This window comes from Bombina bombina, chromosome 4 (genome assembly GCF_027579735.1).
Source record: "Bombina bombina isolate aBomBom1 chromosome 4, aBomBom1.pri, whole genome shotgun sequence".
NCBI classification, from domain to species: Eukaryota; Metazoa; Chordata; class Amphibia; order Anura; family Bombinatoridae; genus Bombina; species Bombina bombina.
This window is the reverse complement of record NC_069502.1, coordinates 1156678799-1156705644: the sequence shown is the minus strand read 5'-3', so window position 1 is coordinate 1156705644 and position 26846 is coordinate 1156678799. Positions and strand designations below refer to the sequence as shown.

Genomic DNA, 26846 nt, shown 5'->3' with positions numbered 1-26846 from the left:
TAGTCTCCACTCCAGTTTAAAATGAAATGGGAACATGCAGTTTGAAAAAATGTCACAAGATAGCATATGGGTAGGAAGTGCAGGTATCTGTTTTAAGTTATCAGTGCATTTGCACGAGTCAAGTACTCATGCAAATACTTGGTATCGGTACCGATACCGATACTAGTATCGTGCAACCCTAGTAATTAATAGTCATTTTATTTACATTTATTTAAATTATATTTAAGTTAGGGGGTGTTAGGGTTAGACTTAGATTTAGGGGGTTAATTAACTTTAATATAGTGGCGGCGACGTTAGGGACGGCAGACTTAGGGGTTTAAATATATTAATTTTTGCGAGGGGGGAATGCGCCGGTTTAGGGTTTATTACAGGGAGTGCAGAATTATTAGGCAAATGAGTATTTTGACCACATCATCTACTTTATGCATGTTGTCTTACTCCATGCTGTATAGGCTCGAAATGCCTACTACTACCAATTAAGCATTTTAGGTGATGTGCTTCTCTGTAATGAGAAAGGGGTGTGGTCTAATGACATCAACAACCCTATATCAGGTGTGCATTATTATTAGGCCAAACTTTCCTTTCCTTTGGCAAAATGGGACAAAAGTAAGAGGACTTGACAGGATCAGAAAAGTCAAAAAATAGTGAGATATCTTGCAGAGGGATGCAGCACTCTTAAAATTGCAAAGCTTCTGAAGCATGATCATCGAACAATCAAGCGTTTCATTCAAAATAGTCAACAGGGTCGCAAGAACGCGTGTGGGAAAAACCAAGGCGCAAAATAACTGCCCATGAACTGAGAAAAGTCAAGCGTGCAGCTGCCAAGATGCAACTTGCCACCAGTTTGGCCATATTTCAGAGCTGCAACATCTCATGGAGTGCCCAAAAGCACAAGGAGTGCGAATACTCAGAGACATGGCCAAGGTAAAGAAAGGCTGAAAAGACGACCACCACTGACACAAGACACTACAAGCTGAAACGTCAAGACCTGGGCCAAGAAATAACTCAAAGACTGATTTTTCTAAGGTTTTATGGGACTGATGAAAAGAGAGTGAGTCTTGATTGGGCCAGATGGATGGGCCCCGTGGCTGGATTGGTAAAGGGCAGAGAGCTCCAGTCCGACTCAGACCGCCAGCAAGGTGGAGGTGGAGTACTGGTTGGAGCTGGTATCATCAAAGATGAGCTTGTGGGGCCTTTTCCGGGTTGAGGATGGAGTCAAGCTCAACTCCCAGTCCTACAGCCAGTTTCTGGAAGACACCCTTCTTCAAGCAGTGGTACAGGAAGAAGTCTGCATCCTTCAAGAAAAACATGATTTTACATGCAGGACAATGCTCCCATCACACGCGTCCAAGTACTCCACAGCGTGGCAGGGCAAGAAAGGGTATAAAAGAAGAAAATCTAATGACATGGCCTCCCTTGTTTCACCTGATCTGAACCACATTGAGAACCTGTGGTCCATCAATCAAATGTGAGATTTAACAAGGAGGGAAAACAGTACACCTCTATGAACAGTGTCTGGGAGCTGTGGTTGCTGCTGCACGCAATGTTGATGGTGAACAGATTCAAAACACTGACAGAATCCATGGATGCAGGCTTTTTGAGTGTCTTGCCAAAGAAAGGTGGCTATATTGGTCATCTGATTTGTTTTTGTTTTGTTTTTGAATGTCAGAAATGTATATTTGTGAATGTTGAGAATGTTAAATAGGTTTCACCTGGTAAAAATAAATAATTGAAATGGGGTATATATTTGTTTTTTGTTAAGTTGCCCTAATAATTATGCACAGTAATAGTCCACCTGCACACACAGATATCCCCCTAAAATAGCTAAAAACTAAAAACAAACTAAAAACTACTTTCCAAAAATATTCAGCTTTGATATTAATGAGTTTTTTGGGTTCATAGAGAACATGGTTGTTGTTCAATAATAAAATTAATCCTCAAAATACAACTTGCCTAATAATTCTGCACTCCCTGTATGTTTATTAAAGTTGTGGCGACGTTGGGGGGTGGGCAGGAATTAGGGTTTTAATAAGTGTAGGTAGGTTGCCGGCGACATTGGGGGGCGGCAGATTAGGGGTTAATAAATATAATGTAGGTGTCGGCGATGTTGGGGGGCAGCAGATTAGGGGTTCAAAAGTATAATGAAGGTGGTAGCGGTGTCCGGAGCGGCAGATTAGGGGTTAATAATATAATGTAGGTGTCGGCGATGTCGGTGGGTGTCAGATATATGGGTTAATATGTGTAAGATTAGGGGTGTATTAGATTCGGGGTTCATGTTAGGGTGTTAGGTGTTAGACATAAATGTATTTTCCCCATAGGAATTCAATGGGGCTGCGTTAGGAGCTAAAACGCTGCTTTTTTGCAGGTGTTAGGTTTTTTTTTCAGCCAGCTCTCCCCCATTGATTCCTATGGGGAAATCGTGCACGAGCACGTTCAGCCAGCTCACCGCTAACGTAAGACAGCGCTGGTATTGAGGTGAGATGTGAAGCAAAATTTTGCTCTACGATCACTTTTTTTGCGGTTAACGCCGGGTTTTAAAAACCCGTAATACCAGCGCTGTCTGTAAAGTGAGCGGTGAGCATAAACTGCTTGTTAGCACCGCATAGCCTTCTAACGCAAAACTTGTAATCTAGGTGTTCTTCTTTTCAATATTTCACTGTGGCAGCCATTTCCCTCATCATCTAACTACTTATTCTTTTTCTGTCCCACTCATTCTCGCTATTCATATACAGTCTAGAGGCTTCCAAGAAGCAAATCTGCGCATAGCAATAAAACAATTATAAGCAGGAGGTGACTAAATTCTGTTTATTATTTTGGTCTTTTATTGGTGTGAATAGCCCTTGAAATCCAAAGAAAAAAAATGTCATAATCTCAGCCAATGAATCACAAGACCACTGAATTTATTTGAGGATATAAATGCTTCTTATTGTCCCGTGCCAGTCGGACATAAAATCTCTTTACACATTAGACAAAGGAAGTTTCTAATAGCAAGTGTTGTTTGTATACACTAAAGCAATGCAGAGACAGCTTGGTGCAGGAACAAATAAACAGTAAGAGATATAACCCGCTGCGATCAGAGTTCAGCACAAAGCCACTATTACATTGTAATGATAGATAAAGCTGAAGCAAACAATACGTTACTGGAATCTGTCACAAGAGCAAAGAATAAATCCTTGGGGAAAAATAAATACAAGTAAAATTAAATTACTTACTCATTCATATTTGTGTATTCTGTATATTGATTTTGTGTATTTGAACAACCAGAATACAATACATTAGTATCTCACTGTGCTACAAACTGATCTAGCGTCAGGCACTAGTTAGCAAACTTGTGATAGAATGTTTCTCTAGATATACCCACACTATAAGAAAATCTACTCATTAAAGGACTTTAAAATCAAAATGATAACATTAAAGAGACATGTAAACACATATAAAATGATAAATCTATATATATTTTGTCCTGTTTTTAATGTAATTCCAATCTGAAATTGTGAGCATTTCAGTTCCTGTTAGAAATAGAAGTGCAGAACACTGTTATATTCCACACAAGCCATTGGCTCTGCACTCTCTAGTGACCTATTATAACTGTCCCTAATTGGCCACAGCAGAGAAGGTAACCTAAGTTACAACATGGCAGCATCGCATTGTTTTTATAGACTTTAAAACTGTACACGTATTTGTTCACTTTTCAAACAACTAATGAAACTTTAAAAAAAAATACACCTACATGTTATTCTCAGACTAATCTTTTCTTTGAATGTATCATTTTATCTAGCATTTATTTAGTATTTATAATTCAGACAGAGCATGCAATTTTAAACAAACTTTCTAATTTACCTCCTATTATTCATTTTGTTTCATTCTATTGATATTTTTTTGTTAAAGGGCAGCAATGCACTACTGGAAGCTAGCTAAACACATTGGCTAAGCCAATGACAAGTGGCATGTAGGTGCAGCCACCAATCAGCAACTAGCTACCAGTTGTGCATTGCTGCTCCTGTTCCTACCTAGGTATTCTTTTCAAAAAAGGATACCAACGGCTAGATTTAGAGTTCTGCGGCCAAAGGGGTGCGTTAGCTACGCATGCTTTTTTCCCCCCGCACCTTTTAAATACCGCTGGTATTTAGAGTTCACAGAAGGGCTGCGTTAGGCTCCAAAAAAGGGAGCGTAGAGCATATTTACCGCCACTTCAACTCTCGATACCAGCGGTGCTTACGGACGCAGCCAGCTTCAAAAACGTGCTCGTGCACGATTCCCCCATAGGAAACAATGGGACAGTTTGAGCTGAAAAAAAACCTAACACCTGCAAAAAAGCAGCGTCAGCTCCTAACGCAGCCCCATTGTTTCCTATGGGGAAACACTTCCTATGTCTGCACCTAACACCCTAACATGCACCCTGAGTCTAAACACCCCTAACCTTACACTTATTAACCCCTAATCTGCCGCCACCCGCTATCGCTGGACCCCTGCATATTATTATTAACCCCCTAATCTTGCCGCTCCGTACAGCGCCCGCCACCTACGTTATCCCCTATGTACCCCTAATTCTGCTGCCCCTAATACCAGCCGACCACACCTACATAATATTTATTAACCCCTAATCTGTCGCCCCTCGCTATCGCTGACACCTTGCATATTTTTTTTTAACACCCTAATCTGCCGCTCCGTACACCCGCCGCAACCTACATTATACCTATGTACCCCTAATCTGCTGCCCCTAACACAGCCGACCCCCTATATTTATATAATTATAACCCCCTAATCTGCCGGCCCCCAACGTCGCCATCCACCTACCTACAATTATTAACCCCTAATCTGCCGACTGGACCACACCGCTACTATAATAAATGTATTAACCCCTTAAAGCTAAAGTCTAACCCTAACCTAACACCCCCCTAACTTAAATATAATTTAAATCTAACGAAATAAATTAACTATTATTAAATAAATTATTCCTATTAAAGCTAAATACATTACCTGTAAAATAAACCCTAATTAAGCTACAATATAAATTATAATTATATTGTAGCTATTTTAGGATTAATATTTATTTTACAGGCAACTTTACTAATTATTTTAACCAGGTACAATAGCTATTAAATAGTTAATAACTATTTAATAGTTACCTAGTTAAAATAATTACAAAATTACCTGATAAAATAAATCCTAACCTAAGTTACAATTAAACCTAACACTACACTATCAATAAAATTAAATAAATAAAAATACCTACAATTATCTACAATTAAACCTAACACTACACTATCAATAAATAAATTAAATAAAATACCTACAATTATCTACAAATTAAACCTAACACTACACTATCAATAAATTAATTAAATACAATACCTACAACTAAATACAATGAAATAAACCAACTAAAGTGCAAAAAAATAAAAAAGAACTAACTTACAAAAATAAAAAAATATTTACAAAACATTAGAAAAATATTAAAATTTGAAACTAATTTACACCTACTCTAAGACCCCTAATAAAATAACAAATGGGCATGCCCCAAAGAATTCAGCTCTTTTGCCTGTAAAAAAAACATACACTACCCCCCCCCCAACATTACAACCCACCACCCACATACCCCTAATCTAACCCAAAACCCCCCTTAAATAAACCTAACACTAAGCCCCTGAAGATCTCCCTACCTTGTCTTCACCACACCGGGTCCTGATCTGTCCAGAAGAGCCTCCGAAATCTCATCCAAGCCCAAGCCCAAAAAGTTCCTTTAAATGACGTCATCAAGATGGCATCCCTTGAATTCCGATTGGCCAATAGAATGCAAGCTCAATCTGATTGGCTTATCGGAATCAGCCAATCGGATTGAACTTGATTCTGATTGGCTGATCCATCAGCCAATCAGAATTTTTCCTACCTTAATTCCGATTGGCCTGATAGAATCCTATCAGCCAATCGGAATTCGAGGGACGCCATCTTGGATGACGTCATTTAAAGGAACCTTCATTCGGACTTAGGACGTCGCAAAGAAGAGGATGGATCCGTGCCGGAGGTCTTCAAGATGGAGCCGGTCGTCATCGGATGGAAAAACAGAGAATGATGCGGCTTGAGTGAAGATGTTTTGCCGGTCCGGATCGACTCTTCTGCCCGGATAGGATGAAGACTTCTGCCCGAATTTAAGGGGGGTTTGGGTTAGATTAGGGGTATGTGGGTGGTGGGTTGTAATGTTGGGGGGGGTATTGTATGTTTTTTTTTACAGGCAAAAGAGCTGAAATCTTTGGGGCATGCCCCGCAAAGGGCCCTTTCAGGGCTGGTAAGGTAAAAGAGCTTTTTCTATTTTAATTTTAGAATAGGGTAGGGCAATTTTTTTATTTTGGGGGTCTTTGTTATTTTATTAGGTGGCTTAGAGTAGGTGTAATTAGTTTAAGATTGTTGTAATATTTTTCTAATGTTTTTAAATATTTTTTTATTTTTGTAACTTAGTTCTTTTTATTTTTTTGTACTTTAGTTAGTTTATTTCATTGTTATTTATTTTGTAGGTATTGTATTTAATTAATTTATTGATAGTGTAATGTTAGGTTTAATTGTAGGTAATTGTAGGTATTTAATTTAATTTATTTATTGATAGTGTAGTGTTAGGTTTAATTGTAGATAATTGTAGGTATTTTATTTAATTTATTTAATGATAGTGTAGTGTTAGGTTTATTTATTGATAGTGTAGTGTTAGTTTTAATATGTAACTTAGGTTAGGATTTATTTTACAGGTAATTTTGTATTATTTTAACTAGGTAACTATTAAATAGTTATTAAAATATTTAATAGCTATTGTACCCTGGTTAAAATAATTAACAAAGTTGCCTGTAAAATAAATATTAATCCTAAAATAGCTACAATATAATTATAATTTATATTGTAGCTATTTTAGGATTATTTTACAGGTAAGTATTTAGCTTTAAATAGGAATAATTTATTTAATAATAGTTAATTTATTTTGTTAGATTTAAATTTATATTTTAAGTTAGGGGGTTGTGTTAGGGTTAGACTTAGCTTTAGGGGTTAATACATTTTCTTATTGTAGCGGTGTGGTCTGGTCGGCAGATTAGGGGTTAATAATTGTAGGTAGGTGAGGAGGCGACGTTGGGGGCGGCAGATTAGGGGTTAATAAATATAATATAGGGGTCGGCTGTGTTAGGGGCAGCAGATTAGGGGTACATAGGTATAATGTAGGTTGCGGCGGTGTACGGAGCGGCAGATTAGGGGTTAAAAAAATATGCAGGTGATCAGCGATAGCGGGGGCGGCAGATTAGGGGTTAATAAATATTATGAGTATGTGTCGGCGGTATTTGGGGCAGCAGATTAAGGGGTACATAGGGATAACGTAGGTGGCGGCGCGTGTTGCGGACGGCAGATTAGGGTGTTAAAAATTTTTAATAGAGTGGCGGCGATGTGGGGGGGCCTCAGTTTAGGGGTACATAGGTAGTTTTATGGGTGTTTAGTGTACTTTAGAGCACAGTAGTTAAGAGCTTTATGAACCGGCGTTAGCCCAGAAAGCTCTTAACTACTGACTTTTTTCTGCGGCTGGAGTTTTGTCGTTAGATTTCTAACGCTCACTTCAGCCACGACTCTAAATACCCGGCGATGGGAAGATCCATTGAAAGATAGGATACGCAATTGACATAAGGGGGATCTGCGGTATGGAAACGTCGCGGCTGCAAAGTGAGCGTATAGACCCTTTCCTGACTGAACTCTAAATACCAGCGGTAGCCCAAAACCAGCGTTAGGAGCCTCTAATGCTGGTTTTGACGGCTAACGCCAAACTCTAAATCTAGCCGCAAGAGAGCAAAGAAAATCATATAATAGAAGTTAAAATTGAAAAGTTGTTTAACTGATTTCCAGGCACAACGTGACCTGTGGGTTCATGATCCCCCCTATTACAGGCTTGGGTTCATTGGTGGCCTAGTGGGCGGCACGCCAAGGCTTCATGGGAGTGCTGGTGACTTTACAACGTTCGCACGTGGTGACGTCACAAAGGGGGCAGAACCAGGAAGCTAAGTATAGCTGCAAGGGAGCTGGATGGGGGGAGGTTCTGTAAATCCATCGGTCTCAGCTCCCTTAGCAGCTACAAACCTTCAAGACTGCGCTTTCAAATGGTGGTGGTATTGGAAATGTACCACAAAGAAGATGTTCAAAAATAAAGCACAAATAGAACACATGTGGATTTGTTTGAGAATAGGATTTTATATGCACAATAAAAAAAATCTGGTATATGTAGAGCCCCTAATAAGTTTATTTTCTACTACACAAGTCCCTCTCTTAAAAACCTATATACATTTTGTCTGTATAGTCAGGTGATCACTGTGGTACAACTGAACACCTTCTTTTATTTCTGTACTGCAAAATGGGGGCTCTCTAATCTATTTTATAACCCCCAAAGCCCGAATGGGTCCCTATTTCACCTGTGGCTACCCATAATTACAATTTAGTAATGTTATCACAGTAACAGCAGTGGTCACTTGGACATTTCCAATATTATTTTACTAAAATCTAAGCAAAAATATAATTTTTTTACAGTGTATGCCGCAGCTAATCTCACACCAATTGAATTATAAATATAATAATTGGTATACTGTATGTGAATCTGTTGGGCCTGGTGAAAAATCGATACATACTTTGTGTGGGTCACTAACTGAAATTTGACTTACAATAGGGGGTAAATGTAGGTAGCAAAAAAGGTTTCAAATAAGTCAGCACTGGACTGAAAAAAAGGCTTAGCAGTGAAAGGGTTTAAATTGCATGCTTGAATGGAATCATTTAATTTTGACTTTACAATCCCTTATACTTATAGGGATACTAAACCACTTTATTTATTTCATGATTCAGATAGAGCATGCAATTTTAAGCAACTTTCTAAATTTACTTCTATTATCATTTTTTTTGTTCTATTTAAAAGCAGTAATGTTAAAGCTTAGGAGCCAGCCCATTTTTGTCTCAGAACCTGGGTTACGTTTGCTTATTGGTGGTTAATGTAACCACCAATCAGCAAGCACTATCCATCGGTGCTTAACCTAAAAATTGGATGGCTCCTAAGCTTTACATACCTGCTTTTTAAATAAAGATAGCAAGACAACAAAGAAAAAAATGATAGTAACGAGTAAATTAGAAAGTTGCCTGAAAATTCATACTCTGTCTAAATCATTAAAGATGTTTATTCTACTCCCATCAGAGAGGCTGGAATTATTAAAAAAGCAATGCATTAACACATACTTTGAATTTGAAATGAGCAGTAGAATAATTTTTCTGGCAAATTTCAAAGTGAATCCAAATTTCCCTCCCTACCATGTGACAGCCATCAGCCCAATGACAAAATGCATATATGTATATAACTGTGCACTTTTGCACTTACTTAGTAGGAGCTAAGAAAGATAGACCATGCCACCAAATGGCATCTAAGAAAATTTCAAGCAGCTCGGCTTTGTTTTCTTGCCTGTGACCATCCTCCTTCTTCTAGACCACCATTCCAGAGGTTTTCAATGGGGTTCAGGTCTGGAGATTGTGCTGGTCATGACAGGGTCTTGATCTGGTGGTTCTCCCTCCACACCTTGATTGACCTGGAATGTTGGCATGAAGCATTGTCCTGTTGGAAGAAACAATCCTCAGAGTTGGGGTACATTGTCAGAGCAGAAGGAAAGAAGTTCTCTTCTAGCACTAACCTAAGTGGCTCGATTCATGCGATCCTTCATAAAAGATCAATGTGCCTGATTCTAGACTTTGCTCAAGCACCCCAGATCAACACCAATCCTCCAATTTCAAGTCAGGTAACCAAGACACTTTGGCTTGTAAGCCTCTCCAGGTCTCTGTCTAACCCATTAGATGACCAGGTATTGGGCAAAGCTGAAAATTTGGACCTCATCAGAGAAGTTAAATTGAAATCAGGCAGAGATTTATCTTTGTGAAAGAAGCATGAATCAATGTTATTCTGGAAGAAAACTTGCTTCCTTCTGCTCATGACAATGATCCCCAGCGATGAGAATTGGAATTTTCCAGTAGGACAATGCTTCATGCCAAACAGCCAGGTCAATCAAGATGTTGATAGAGGACAACAGATCAAGATCCTGTCATGATCAGCCCAATCTCCGGACCTAAACCCTATTGAAAAACCTTTGGAATGTGAATAAGATGGTTGTTACAAACCATCAAACAAAGCCAAGCTGTTTAAATTTTTGCGCCAGGACTGGCATAAAAATCACGTAACAGCAATATGAAGGACTGTGTAGAGCAAGCCAAGACGCATGACAGCTGTGACTGAAATTCAGGGTTATTCCACCAAATAGTGATTTCTGAACTCTTGCTAAGTTAAAACATTAGTATTGTTGTTTAAAAAAATGAATTATGAACTTGTTTTCTTTGCATTATTCAAGGTCTGAATAACATAATTTATGCTTACCTGATAAATTTATTTATCTTGTGGTGTATCCAGTCCACGGGATCATCCATTACTTGTGGGATATTCTCCTTCCCAACAGGAAGTTGCAAGAGGATCACCCACAGCAGAGTCTGCTATATAGCTCCTCCCCTAACTGCCCATCATCCAGTCATATCGACCGAAACTAGCCGAGAAAGGGAGAAACATAGGGGATGCAGTGGTGACTGTAGTTTAACAATTTAGACCTGCCTTAAAAGGACAGGGCGGGCCTGTGGACTGGATACACCACAAGAGAAATAAATTTATCCAGGTAAGCATAAATTATGTTTTCTCTTGTTAGGTGTATCCAGTCCACGGATCATCCATTACTTGTGGGATACCATACCAAAGCTAAAGTACACGGATGACGGGAGGGACAAGGCAGGTACTTAAACGGAAGGGACCACTGCCTGTAGAACCTTTCTCCCCAAAAATAGCCTCCGAAGAAGCAAAAGTATCAAATTTTGTAAAATTTTGAAAAGGTATGAAGAGAAGACCAAGTCGCCGCTTTGCAAATCTGTTCAACAGAAGCCTCATTTTTAAAGGCCCAGGTGGAAGCCACAGCTCTAGTAGAATGAGCTGTAATCCTTTCAGGGGGCTGCTGTCCAGAAGTCTCATAGCTAAGCGTATTACGCTCCGAAGCCAAAAAGAAAGAGAGGTTGCCGAAGCCTTTTGACCTCTCCTCTGTCCAGAGTAACAAACAAACAGGGAAGGATGTTTGACGAAAATCTTTAGTCGCTTGTAAGTAAACCTTTAAAAGCACGGACTACGTCCAAATTATGTAAATAGACGTTCCTTCTTTGAAGAAGGATTAGGACACAATGATGGAACAACAATCTCTTGATTGATATTCTTGTTGGAAACTACCTTAGGTAAAAAACCCAGGTTTTTGTACGCAGAAACTACTTTATCTGTATGGAAAATCAGATAAGGAGAATCACATTGTAAAGCTGATAACTCAGAGACTCTACGAGCCGAGGAAATAGCCATCAAAACAGAACTTTCCAAGATAAAAGTTTGATATCAATGGAATGAAGGGGTTCAAACGGAACTCCTTGAAGAACCTTAACAACCAAGTTTAAGCTCCATGGAGGAGCAACAGGTTTAAACACAGGCTTAATTCTAACCAAAGCCCTGACAAAATGCCTGGACCGTCTGGAACCTCTGCCAGACGCTTGTGCAAAAGGATAGACAGAGCAGAAATCTGTCCCTTTAAAGAACTAGCTGATAATCCTTTATCCAAACCCTCTTGGAGAAAGGACAATATCCTAGGAATCCTAACCTACTCCATGAGTAATTCTTGGATTCACACCAATGAAGATATTTGCCGCATATCTTATGGTAGATTTTCCTGGTTACAGGCTTTCGTGCCTGTATTAAGGTATCAATGGACTGACTCGGGAGAAGCCACGCCTTGATAAAATTCAAGCATTCAATCTCCAGGCACGTCAGTCTCAGAAAAATTAGATCTTGGATGATTGAAAGGACCTTGTAGTAAAAGGTCTTGTCTCAGAGGCAGAGGCCAAGGTGGAAAGGATGACATGTCACACAGGTCTGGCAATACCAGGTCCACTGCGTGCCCAACGGCAGGCAGCGATCAAGATCACCGGATGCTCTCTCCTGTTTGATTTTGGCAATCAGTCGAGGGGAGCAGAGGAAACGGTGGAAACACATAAGCCCAGGTTGAAGAACCACGGTGCTGCTAGAGCATCTATCAGTGTCGCTTCTGGGTCCCTGGACCTGGATCCGTAACAAGGAAGCTTGGCGTTCTGGCGAGACGCCATGAGATCCAATTCTGGAGTGCCCAACGGATGAACCAATTGAGCAAAACACCTCCGATGGAGGTTCCCACTCCCCCGGATGAAAAGTCTGATCGACCTTAGAAAAACCCACCTCCCAGTTCTCTACACCTGGGATATGGATCGCTGATAGATGGCAAGAGTGAGTCTCTACCCCAGCGAATTATCTTGGAGACTTCTAAATCAGCCTAGGGAGCTCCTGGTCCCCCCTTTGATGGTTGATGTAAGCCACAGTTGTGCATGTTGTCCGACTGAAATCTGATGAACCTCAGGGTTGCTAACTGAGGCCAAGCATAGAAGGGAGCATTGAATATTGCCTCTTAACTCCAGAATATTTATTGGGAGGAGTTTTCTCCTCCTGAGTCCACGATCCCCGAGCCTTCAGGGAATTCCAGACTGCACCCCAACCTAGAAGGCTGGCATCTGTTGTTACAATTGTCCAATCTGGCCTGCGAAAGGTTATACCTTTGGACAGATGGACCCGAAGAAGATAGCCACCAGAGAAGAGAATCTCTGGTCTCTTGATCCAGATTTAGCAAAGGGGACAAATCTGTGTAATCCCCATCTCCACTGACTGGAGCATGCATAATTGCCAGCGGTCTGAGATGTAGGCCACGCAAATGGCACTATGTCCATCGCCGCTACAATTAAGCCGATCACTTCCATGCACTGAGCTACCGAAGGGCGCGGAATGTAGTGAAGAACACGGCAGGAATTAGAAGCTTTGATAACCTGGACTCCGTCAGGTAAATTTTCATTTCTACAGAATCTATCAGAGTTCCTAAGAAGGAAACCCTTGTGAGGGGTGATAGAGAACTCTTTCCCTCGTTCACTTTCCACCCCATGCGACCTCAGAATGCCAAACACTATGTCAGTATGAGATTTGGCAATTTGGAAGTTTGACGCCTGTATCAGGATGTCGTCTAGATAAGGAGCCACTGCTATGCCCCCGTGGTCTTAGGACCGCCAGAAGAGACCCCAGAACCTTTGTAAAAAATTCTTTGGGGCTGTAGCTAACCCGAAGGGGAAGAGCCACAAACTGGTAATCGCCTGTCTAGAAAGGCAAAACCTTAGGAACCGATGATGATCTTTGTGAATCGGTATGTGAAGGTAAGCATCCTTCAAATCCCTGTGGTCAATGTACTGACCCTCCCTGGATCATAGGTTGGGATTGCTCTCACGATAGTTTCCATTTTTGAACGATGGAACTCTGAGGAATTTGTTTAAGATCTTTAGATCCAAAATGGTCTGAAGGTTTCCTTCTTTTTTGGGAACCACCAAACAGATTTGAATAAAATCCCCGGTCCTTGTTCCATCTGTGGAAATGGATGGATCACTCCCATTATTAGGTCTTGCACACAGCGTAAGAATGCCCTCTTTCTTTATCCGGTTTACAGATAATCTCGAAAGGTGAAATCTCCCTTGTGGGGGGGAAGCTTTGAATTCCCAGAAAGATATCCCTGAGATATGATCTCCCAACGCCCAGGGATCCAGAAACATCTCTTGCCCATCGCCTGGGCGAAGAGAGAAAGTCTGCCACCCTACTAGATCCGTTGCCGGATAGGGGGGCCGTTCCTTCATGCTGTCTTAGAGGCAGCAGCAGGCTTTCTGGCCTGCTTGCCTTTGCTCCAGGCCTGGTTAGATTTCCAGGCCGGCTTGGATTGCGCAAAAGTTCCCTCTTGTTTTGTAGCAGAGGAAGTTGATGCTGCACCCTGCCTTGAAGTTTCGAAAGGCACGAAAATTAGACTGTTTGGCCCTTGATTTGGCCCTGTCCTGAGGAAGGGTATGACCCTTACCTCCAGTAATGTCAGCACATAATTTCCTTCAAATCAGGCCCAAATAGGGTCTGCCCCTGAAGGGAATGTTAAGTAATTTAGACTTTGAAGTCACGTCAGCTGACCAAGATTTAAGGCCATAGCGCCCTACGCGCCTGGATGGCGAATCCAGAATTCCTTAGCCATTAGTTTAGTCAAATGAACAATGGCATCAGAAACAAAAGAATTAGCTAGCTTAAGTGTTCTAAGCTTGTCAAGTATTTCAGTCCAATGGAAGTAGCTGTCTGAAAGGCCTCTTCCAGAGACTCAAACCAGAACGCCGCAGCTGCAGCAGTGACAGGAGCAATTGCATGCAAGGGGCTGCAGGATAAAACCTTGTTGAATAAACATTTTCCTTAAGGTAACCTTCTAATTTTTTATCCATTGGATTCTGAAAAAGCACAACTGTCCTCGACAGGGTATAGTGGTACGCTTGCTAAAGTTGAAACTGCTCCCTCCACCTTAGGGGACCGTCTGCCATAAGTCCCGTGTGGTGGAAAACATGGAAACATTTTTTCTAAAAATAGGAGGGGGGGGGAAAACGGGACACCGGGTCTGTCCCCACTCCTTAGTAATATTTATGTAAACCTTTTAGTTATTGGAAAAAAAAAAGTCAGTACACACCCGGCACCGCATAGTATTTAATCCAGTCTACACAATTTCTCTGCACTGCAATTGTGTCACAGTCATTCAGAGCAGCTAAAACCTCTCCAAGCAACACCCGGAGGTTCTCAAGCTTAAATTTAAAAGTAGACATATCTGAATCAGTTTCCCCGAGTCAGAGACATCACCCACAGACTGAAGCTCTTCCTCAGCTTCTGCATATTGTGACGCAGTACTCATGACAATGGGCCTTAAAACATCTGCAACGCTCTGTATTACCGTCTAACCCAGAGCTATCGCGCTTTCCTCTGAATTCAGGCAGTCTGGCTAATACCGCTGACAGGGTATTATCCATGATTGCCGCCATGTCCTGCAAAGTAATCGCTACATGGGCGTCTTTGATGTACTTGGCGCCATTTTAGCGTGAGTCCCTTGAGCGGGAGTCAAAGGGTCCGACACGGGTGGGAGAGTTAGTCGGCATTACTTCCCCTCGTCAGAATCCTCTGGTGATAATTCTTTTAAAGATAACAGCCTGATCTTTATTGTTTAAGTGAAATCAATACATTTAGTACACATTTCTTCTATGGGGTTCCACCATGGCTTTTAAACATAATGAACAAGAAGTATTCCTCTATGTCAGACATGTTTATTCAGACTAGCAATGTGAGACTAGCAAGCTTGGAAAACACTTTAAATCAAGTTAACAAGCTAATATAAAAAAAACGTTACTGTGCCTTTAAGAGAAACAATTTTGCCAAAATTTGAATTACAGTGAAAAAAGGCAGTTAAACTAACGAATTTTTACTGTGTATGTAACAAGTTTAGCAGAGCATTGCACCCACTTGCAAATGGATGATTAACCCCCTTAATACAAAAAACAGATTAACAAAACGAAAAATATGTTTTTTTAAACAGTCATAACAACTGCCACAGCTCCTACTTTTGAAGCCTTTTGAGCCCTTCAGAGATGTCCTATAGCATGCAGGGGACTGCTGAGGGACAGCTGAATGTCACAGTTTGTAATTTTAACTGCACCAACTGTAACTTTTATACTATAACATTGGAAAGCCTCAGGAAACTGTTTCTAGGCAAAAAATAAAGCAAGCCATGTGGAAAAAAATAGGCCCCATAAGTTTTATCACCAAAGCATATATAAAAACGATTAAACCATGCCAGCAAAACGTTTTATATTGCACAATAATCAGAGTATATACCTCTGATAGCCAAGCCTGAATACTAAGTCGCTATTAAATCACTGTATTAGGCTTTAACTTACATTAATCCGGTATCAGCAGCATTTTCTAGCAAATTCCATCCTAGAAAAACTTAACTGCACATACCTTATTGCAGGATACCCTGCACGCCATTCTCCCTCTGAAGTTACCCTCACTCCTCAGACATATGTGAGATAGCAGTGATCTTAGTTACTTCTGCTAAGATCATAGAAAAAACGCAGGCAGAATCTTCTTCTAAATGCTCGCCTGAGAGAAAATAGTACACTCCGGTACCATTTAAAAACAATAAACTTTTTGATTGAAGAAAAAACTAACTATATTTTACCAGTTTCCTCTTACTACCCTACAGCTATGTTGAGAGCTTGCAAGAGAAATGACTGGGTATGGCAATTAGGGGAGGAGCTATATAGCAGCTCTGCATGTGGGTGATCCTCTTGCAACTTCCCCCCCTGTTGGGGTATTGGGGAAGGAGAACATCCCACAAGTAATGGATGATCCGTGGACCTGGATACACCTAACAAGAGAAAACCACTATATTTTTGTTTATTGACCAGTTGTCTATTTTCTGCAAATAAATGCTCTGAACAACCATGGGCTAGATTACAAACGGCAAGTATTTAACACTCCACGCTCGAGCATAAACTTTGCTAGAAGTAATCTTTTTGCAGGGCGTCGGGTTTCGCTCGTATTACAAGTTGAAAAGCAAAAAGTTTGTGCGCAAGCCGAATGTAATATTTTAATAACGACATTAAGGTTAGCAATCTTTGTGTGCTAATTCCGACACTGTGTTAGACCCTAAAATCGCAACACACAATGCGCTTTATGCCATATTTTTCATTGCCAGACACTTTGTAGTAACATGGACACACTGTGAAAGATCTGCACTTTATGCTCATCGACCACTTTCCCCCACTCAGGAGAGGAGGCGGACAGAGATAAATTATTACTCCAAAAGAAAGCACATTGGATCTTTAAATTAGGAACTATTCACCCCAAAGGTCATAAATATGACTTTTGATTGGCATTGCTTTCTCTAATATGCATAATCGTGCTCTTACATTTATAGTCCAATATTATGTATTGACTAGATGTAAGCCCAGTCTCTGAGTTTCCCTTAATCCCTATTTCGGACTTATGTAGTTGGGAGACCGATAGCTATTTACCTTATATATTTTATGCTCTGCCTAGATAGATAATTTGGGTAGTGTCTGTTTTCTGAATCTATAAATATCTGCCTTTTCCACATACAGTTAGTTATACCTGTTCATCATAAACAGTTAGGGGACTTCCGGATTATTCACTTTATGAGTATTTATCTTTGACCCGTGTATATGAGGAGACCATTTTGTGCCCTGTAGTATAGGTATGCATGTTCATCCAGAAACAGTTAGGATTGTATGGATCATTGACTGTGTATTATCAAATTATGTGTGAACTATAAGACCAGTCCTGTTCAGTAACCATTATGGCTGACCCTTTCCTTTAAGATTAGATCTCTGAGTACTGTATTACATAGCTGATAGTTTTGCCCTTATCGGCTTTATTACAGCTCTTTGCATTGATTAGGGATATATGGTGTATATACAGTAACATAGTAAAAATAGTAGATAAGGTTGAAAAAAGACTGAAGTCCATCGAGTTCAACCTATACAAATCTAAAATAACTTACAAAAAGCTCCAGTTAAGCTTAAATAACCCCATTAAAAATGTGACCCATTTAATACTAGCAATCATATCCATGAATTTTGTTTATATACAGAAATTTATCCAGACTATTTTTAAATGTATCTATGGTATTGGCATTCACTACCTCCTTTGGTAATGAGTTCACAATTTTAATGCTCTTACAGTGAAAAAACGTTTCCGTTGCAGGAGATTAGATCTCCTTTCCTCCCAACCTTAAATTATGACTCTTGTCAGAACCAATTTTCTTGGAATAAAAAGAGCCTTCTGCCCATCTCTGTATATGGGCCTTGAATATATTTATATAAATTAATCATGGTCACCTCTCAAGCGCCTTTTTTCTAAAAGAGAACAGACCCAGTTTGGCTAGCCTTCTCCTCATAGGTTAATTTCTCCAATCCCCCTTATTAGCTTTTGTGGCCCTTCTCTGAACTTTTTTCTAGTCTGCAATATCTTTTTTAGGCAATCGGTTCCCCAGAACCTGCACTCCAAACTCAAGGTGAGGTCTTACCAGGGCTTTATATAATGACAGAATTATGCTTTCCTCCCTTGAATCAATGCCTCTTTTAATACATGCTAGTATCTTATTAGCCTTTGAAGCCGCTGCCCTGCATTGTGCACTTCATCTTTAGCTTGTTATCTATTACTACTCCCAAATCCCTTTCCTCCTGTGTTTGGCTAAGTCTTGTCCCATTTAAAAAATACATAGCCTGCTTATTTTTACTTCCAAAATGTAGACCTTACATTTTTCCATATTAAATCTCATTTTCCATTCAATTGCCCATAGTTCTAATTTTAGCAAATCCCTTTGCAAAGAGAGTTCATCCTGCTCTGACCTAATGACCTTACTTAACTTAGTATCATCTGCAAAAATAGAGATGTCGCTATTTAATCCTTGCTCCAAGTCATTTATAAAATATTAAAAAGAACAGGGCCCAGTACAGATCCCTGGGGGACGCCACTGATTACCTTTGTCCAATCTGAGTATGATCCATTTACTGCTACTCGTTGCTCCTATCTTTTATCCAGTTATTTATCCATGAGCTAACATTTTCAGCTATTCCCAGTCCCTTAATTTTGTGCATTAATCTCTCATGTGGCACTGTATCAAATGCCTTTGCAAAATCTAAGTATATCACATCAACTGATTCCCCTTTATCTATATTTTTACTTACTTCCTCGTAGAATCTAATTAGATTAGTTTGACATGATCTATTTCTCCTAAAGCCATGCTGATTAGAACTCATAATCTTGTTTACACGAATATGCTCATCAATATAATCCCTTATAATCCCTTCAAATATCTTCCCCACTATTGATGTCAGACTAACTGGTCTATAGCTTCCTGGATCATCCCTGCTTCCCTTTTTGAAGAGTGGCACCACATCAGCTTTACCGCCAATCCTGGGGGTACCATGCCTGAGGATAATGAGTCTTGAAAAATTAAGAGTAAAGGTTTGTCTATAACAGTGCTAAGTTCCCTTAACACCCTTGGGTGTATTCCATCTGGGCCTGGAGTTTTATTTACCTTAATATTTTTAGTTTTTTCCTGATATCCTCTAAACAAAACCCAGTTAGTGGTATGGACTGGCATGTTCTATTCTGTTCCAAAGTATCATTCAATGGTTCCTCTCTTGTGTATACTGAAGAAAAAAAACTGGTTTAGTACCTCAGCCTTCTCCCTGTCATTATTTATCATGCTACCCCTCCACACATTTTAATGTACCTATATTATCCTTCTTAGATTTTTTGCTATTTATGTACTTAAAGAACCTTTTAGGGTTAGGACTTAGAATCCTTGGCAATTAATTTTTCATATTCAATTTGGCTAATTTGATTGCTTTTTTGCATGCTTTGTTACATTCCTTATAAAATATTGTATGCTGAGTCTGTACTATTTTCTTTAATAATTTAAATGCCCTACGTTTTTTCTAATTTCTTTTAACACATTTATATTTAGCCCATAACGGCTTATTTTTTTATTTTTATTTTTATAACCATATGGTATGTATTGATATGTATATTTATTTAACAAATTTTTAAATATTATCCATTTATCCTCTGTATTTTTATTAGAAAATACATTGTCCCAATTTATATTATTAATGATTTCCTTAAATCGTTGGAATTTTGCTTTCTTGAAATTAAAAGTCTTAGTTAAGCCTTTAAAACACTGCATATGAAAAGAGATTTCAAATGTGACCATGTTATGATCACTGTTACCCAAATGTTCTTTGATTTCTATGTTTGATATTATATCTGTATTGTTTGATAGCACTAAATCCAATATAGTACATGGAGTATTAGCAGGAATTAGCAGTTCCGCTAAATGCATGACCCTAAACCCATGCCAATTGTATTTTCTTAGTATGTCTGACATCTGGAGGGTTAGAGGGTAGGAGATATGTCCCTCTCATCCAATAGGATTGTGGATCAAGTGCTGATACAGGGCAGACAGTCTTGGTACTATCCAGATTGCGCACTACCAGTCCGACAAGAGAAGCCATGATTATGGTTGAGGGCAGATGACACTCGTCCTTGCTCCCTATGCTTCAGATCCACAGCAGTTACAGGACATTGCCATTACAGGTATGCTACCCATTCATAGCATTAGCGATACCAAGATGCAATCGCTTACTTAGTGCTGTTATACACGATTGCGGTAACGCTTTTTACTGTGCTTATAGATATGTGTCCTCTTTATATTTTATGTGCAGCTGAACCCCACCATATTTTAAATTACAGTCTTTAGGTACTATGGTTAACAAAGTGTGTTACCGGGGTTTGGAGTATATAATTTAAAAAGGATCCATTTTGTGTTGGTTTGAATTATGGGATATATCTGATTAGTATAGGGATATCTTTCACTGATCATGTTTTGTTACATTCGGATGCTTCCTTTCCTAATGTTTTTATGTGTGGATTGTATCACATTCATTGGACACTGTTTATACACTATATTATATTTTTGTAAAGTACATTTGTTCCTTTGTTTATATGTAAAACTGTGGGTTGCCATGACCACCCATTTTGGCGTTTTTTGTAACAGGGGGAGGGGCCAATAGGGTATTTAAGTTTGTAATTCATTCATTCTATGTTTGGTCTGATGAAGGGGTGTATGCCCCAAAATGTCACTTGAATAAAATGCAATTTTTGCGCCATTTGTCAAGTCCAGAGAGTGCTGTTTTCCCCTGAACATATTTGAACCTCTATCCAGGACCCTCGCTAAAGAATTGAGTTTGTGAGAGTGCACCTGTTCCTATATATATATATTATATATATATAAATATTATATATATTATATATATATATAATATATATATATATATCTGATAATGTAAAAGTAAAATAAATGTGTATACCTATATGTCAATAGGAATAGATATACAGGTATATACATATTTATAGAAATTTGTAATTACAATAAAAATTACACTATCCTGTATGTAAAGAACATTGGAATGTTAAATATGTACAGTAAATACACGGCAAAACACATACATATTTAAATATGTGCACACAAATCTATACATACATATATATATATATATATATATATATATACACACACACACACACATATTCAGCATGCATATGTATGTATATATACTATAAAGCCCTTTGCAGTTAAACAACTTGTCATATACCTTATAACGTTATAACTTTAAAAAATAAATAAAAAAATATGTGAATAATTCTTATCAGATAGCGTTTATATGAGTGTAACTTTAATTTCAAATGTATTTATGTTGTGTTTTATGCAACTCTTTTTACTGCACTAACCTTTACTCAATGGTTTAAGGCACGCTAACCAGACAAACGTAAAATTTGATTGCACTCTCACAATCGTGTTTACTTTCAACTTGTAATACGTGCACTATTTCTGAATCACACAAAAACACGATATTGGTCGCATGTAACACACACATACACACACACACATATATATATATATATATACACACACAACTCATATATACATATAGATAGATGGATTTGATAGATAGATAGATAGATAGATAGATAGATAGATAGATAGATAGATAGATAGATAGATAGATAGATAGTTAGATAGATGCACATATTTATTATTACAATGATATCTTGACACAGAGTAACTGCTATAAAAAATCTCCTAAACCATCAATCCAGCAATGCTATATTTAGTGACATATCATGCTATGTAATCTCCCCACATATTTTGGCTGAGTTCAGTGTAATAACGGTACAAATATTTAATTTATATACTAACATCCATGCTGCAATATAAGAGGTTACATTACCTGTTGAAATACCCCTGTGGCTCTTTACGTTATTGCACAAGTGCACAAAACATTTTAAGAAGGTCACATACAGTGACCTAAACTTATTTCTGCAGTAAGGGATTTACAATACTTTACGATTTCATTAAGGGTTTTCACACCCCTACAAATGCCGCTTACCCTTCTGAATTAAAGATCTGTAGAAGGAATTAAATTCTCCCAAGGCACAAAGTTTCCATTCTGTAGGTCAACAAAATAACTAAAGATAGACTTGTCTCCAAGGGGCATCTGAACTCCTAGAAGAGTAAATAAAATAGAAGGGATTTTTCAGATAGATAAATGTTTTCTGCTTTCAGTTTGTTGCACTTTTATTTCCGAGACACTTTAATGTATAGAATAGGGACAGTGCACTACGCTACTGTGTACCTGCATAGTCTGCACAGTGAATTAAGTAAATAAGATAAACATATTTTTGGAGGTCACATTAGATACCTTTCTCTTCCTATTAATGCTGTGAAACTGCTAAGTGAAATATGTTGCTGCTTGTTGTATTAGACTCTCAGAATAACACATTCCCTGAGTTATTACACTAAAGTGACACTGCACTGTTGTTTTTGCCCTTTATATGTTTCCAATGACTTGTCATAGCTGCTGCAGTCTATTACATTGTGACATTATTAGTTTATGTTTATTTATGTATTTGAATATATGTTTTTGCCTCATTGAAACCACAACCTATTGCTCTTAAGGAAATGCTAGTCAGCATGAATACCAGATCTGCTTATCTTTCTATCTATTATTATTATCGGTTATTTGTAAAGCGCCAACAAATTTTGCAGCGCTAATCTATCTATCTGTCTAGATTTTTATTATAACATTTCATACTCTGCAGCTGGTATAACAAGCCACTTGGAAAAAAAATGAAGGGGTCACAATGTCCCTTTAAGCTATAATGCTCCTCTAATGAATAGGACAATTAATCCAATTCAATCACTCATATGACTGTAAAAAAAAAAAACACGATGGTTAATTCAATCAATATTTGAGATAACTACCTAATCAAATAAGATTAATTCACGTCATGCACAAGTAACAATTTCATATAATTTTGTATAATTTTATAACTGTCTTTTTTTGAACAGTTGATTGCAATCATAAGTAAATGTTAAAGAGACAGTAAACATCTTGAGAGTTTTATGTAAAATGTTTAGTTTTGTGTAATTCATTTTGTTACCTTTTCATGTAATTTAGCTCTGAAAATTGAGGATATTCAAATTCTCAGACCATGAAATGCATCCTGTTGACTTATCAAGGCTAACCTGGATACATATCGTTCACTAGTTAGCTTTAACTGCTAACAGCTGGAAAGCAATGCATCTTATACTAACATTATGACCATTACAAGCCTTGTTATCTGCAAACTAAAGCATGGGTTGGCTCCTTCACAAGGCAAATGGTGGGTGAAGTTTGGCTACTGAATAACAACTGCAGCAAACCAAGATATTAATTTGTTCTAAAAATGTTTTAGACTTGGCTGAGCGTGTTATTTTTGAGACCATTAGCATATCTACCAACGCTATCTTTCTTTGTTAGTTGTGTTCAGTATAAGAGAAGAATGTACTTACCAGAAGAGCGGTCTCTGTCAAATAAGTCGTGCACAAAGTTATTAAAATCATACGTTAGGTTTGCCAGGGACTCATCCATGGCTCTCAATCCAATTAGTGATTCTCCTCTTGTTCATCTTCTCTTTTTAAAACTCCTCCAACCTGCCCACGGTAATACGAAAATACATACAGCTCTTCCCAGAAGCAATAGCAGTTTGTCAGGTGCCTTTCTAAGAACCATTTTTGCTCTTCCCTATTAGAATAAAAGAAAATTAAACTTATTGTTCAAAATGATCATTAATGGGTTAAAATAATGCAAATTATTATTAGGGTTATCTGGCTGTATTTATTGGAATCAATAAACATTAATAACATCTATTAAATGAGATGGGGCTATTACAGTATCTCAATGCTCCAGTGGTAAACCCCTTGTTTTAATATATGTAGTGGTTTATAAAAATCTACCTTTGTTTAATTTACAAGTTTCAAGAATATACCACAGTATTGTGATAGCTTTCAAACTATGTAAATCAGAATCTTAAATTACACAATTATTGGCTATATTATGAGTGGAGCACAATTTTGTGCTCAACGATTTACTTTGCTAGGCAGTGACTTTTTTTTGCGAGTGTAAAAAGTTAGTGCGCAAGCATAAACCCAACGTGCAAAAAAAAGCTGAACTTTGAATATCACGACCGTGTTAACAGTCTCTAACAGAAGTCAATGGGATGCATAGAAAAAAAAATCTTCCAACTATCGCTTGCCACGCTAACCAAGCATTAGTTATGAATAGTTCAAATTCCAATGTCTTCACATTATACAGAACAATGTACTTTTTAATGTAAGTACATATTTCTATTTATATCTATATATACCTATACCTGTATATCTATTTCCTATTAAATATATAGGTATAGATATCTATGTTACATGAACATTATCATATATAATATATATATATAAATATATATTTAATAATAAAAATAACATACTTTCTCTGTGAAGAACATAAGAATGTAAAATATGTGTACACACATCAGGTGTTCGCAATCAAGGACTAAACACAGTTGGGTTAGCGTGCATAATAATTGTGCTCGTCTTCAATGCGCGTTGATGAAATAATATATAAAACATTAAAAAATATATTAAATATTATTATAACATACTGTGAAAATTTTTATAAACAATCTGTAGAATATATCTATATTTTTTACAGTATGTTTAATCATTTGTAATAAATTTTTTCAAATACGCTTGTAATGCGTCCGTCGCCGTCGTCAGTTGCGCATGCAGCGGGGGGGGCGTGGTCTGGTAGAAGTAGACATGGCGGGACGTGGCGGTGTCCGTGACGTGGGTGTGGTGTTGGCCGAGCCGGAGGGGAGCGCGGGAGGTACGTTTGCAGCGGCGGGGGGGGCGTGGCCAGACAGGAGCACAGGTAGGAACCGCTGCAGTAAAGAAAATATTATTAAACATACTGTGAAATATTCTAAACAATCTGTAGAATATATCTATATTTTTTACAGTATGTTTAATCATTTGTAATAATTTTTTCAAATACGCTTGTAACTGCGTCCGTCGCCGTTCGTCAGTTGCGCATGCAGCGGGGGGGGGGGGGGGCCTTGGTCTGGTAGAAGTAGACATGGCGGGACGGGTGTGGGGTGTGGTGTGGCAGGGCCAGAGGGGGAGCGCGGGAGCGGTATGTTTGCTGCGGCGGGGGCATGGCCAGAAAGGAGCACAGGGTAGGACCGCTGCAGTAAAGAAAATGGCCGGTGTACACGGGCTTCATCACTAGTATTTCAATAATGCGCATTGTAGTTAAATATCCCTATATTCTGTGAATCTTGCACATGCTCAGTTGGGAGCTGGTGCCTTAGAAAATGTGCATATAAAAAAGATTGTGCATATTTAGATATGAATGTGAATTGGAAAGTTGTTTTAAAATTGTGTAATTTACCTGAATCATGAAAGTTTAATTTTAACTTTAATAGTCTCTTGTGCTCAACTCAAGTCAATTAATATGTACTATATATATATATATATGTTTTATTAAATGTCTCTTTCAACAATCACATTACCAATACAGAAAATATGGTACAAATAAATATAAACAATGTTTGAAAAAATAGACAAATCATGCGTAATTCTACCATATGATCTTATGACATTTATTTAATTTATATTAAAATCTTCAGAAGCAATTCTCTTACCTTTGCTCCAGGTGGACTACTTAAACTAGGAGTATAAGATCTGCTCTTCAAACTGTTGACTTTTTGTTCGGTTCTGGCTGATAAAGAGCGTTCTTCACACACATCTGCAGTTACCTAAAAGAGACTCAGACATTTAGTAAGGAAACTTTTTTATCCATTAATGTAATATGATTGAGGACTTTTCAAATCAAAAATCAGTGTCCTATGAAATATATGTTTCTAAGTTCTAATTAGGTAGCACAAACCCCTCTCCACCCCCACAACACAAACGTTGGCACATTCAGAATAGACGCAATGGCCTCCTCTATTCCAACCAAATCATATGTCTTGTGAGTAAACATTATGTGGCAGCTCAGGTGATATTCTTACATTCTATTTTGAAGTCATTTAAATCCTTTTATAAGCCACAATTTAAATTAGTTAAAAAAATATTTAACTATAGTAGTGCAAGAAAATGGTTCAACATATGAAAAAACAAAATAGTGTAAGAAATAGTGGTATCCAGCGGCAGTTCTACAGGAGTACAAAGCATCTTTCAGTTTGCGCCCTCATTGTGCGGAGGAGAAGGCTATGTGTGCCAAGTCATCTAAGGTTAGAAGTAACGTGCATCGCTCTACCATGATGACAAATGTTTCATGGCTCACCAGGAGCTGGGCATTGGCATGAGACATAACTTAAATACCAGAACTGCAATATATGGTGACTGTTTATTCGGGAAACCTAATAGCCTAGATAAATGCCGGGACTTTTAACTGTGAGTATATATACCAGGGCTTAACCATTTGAGTGCTAAAGCTGGATTTAATACTTTTCTGATTTTTACTATTTTTAACAAAAAAATGTTTTGACTTTCCCCTCCCCAAGACTTATATCATTTGAAAAGGTTAGGCGATTACCTTTCCAATGGTGGGTCTTGGGGGTCTGTAGCTGCTCAGATCCCTGAGATACAGGTTTCTAAGCAGCATGCCCCCTTTCCTATACTTTGTATTGTCAATTTTAAAATAAAAGTTGCGCGGTGACGTCATCACGTCATTACGCATGACGTCACCGCACGTAACGGGAACGCCCCAGCGATGCCTTGTCCACTATGAAGGCCTGATCACCGGGGTAGGAGCGGGTGGGAGCCCCAGATCCACCAAAAAGGTAGTTGAGTGATAGCGACGGCTCTGAGCCATCGTTAGCACTCAAGGGAACACAAACTCAA

The 26846-nt window shown here is 38.5% G+C and overlaps 1 protein-coding gene across 1 annotated transcript in view; it reads right to left on the bottom strand.

The window, feature by feature from the left end:
* The window catches only part of DNAH14 (dynein axonemal heavy chain 14), a 746387-nt gene that overhangs the window by 397208 nt on the left and 322333 nt on the right, over nucleotides 1–26846 (bottom strand). The window contains 3 exon segments of the mRNA XM_053712788.1: nucleotides 3275–3303; nucleotides 22012–22127; nucleotides 23457–23561. Of these exon segments, the coding sequence (XP_053568763.1) occupies nucleotides 3275–3303; nucleotides 22012–22127; nucleotides 23457–23561 (250 nt within the window).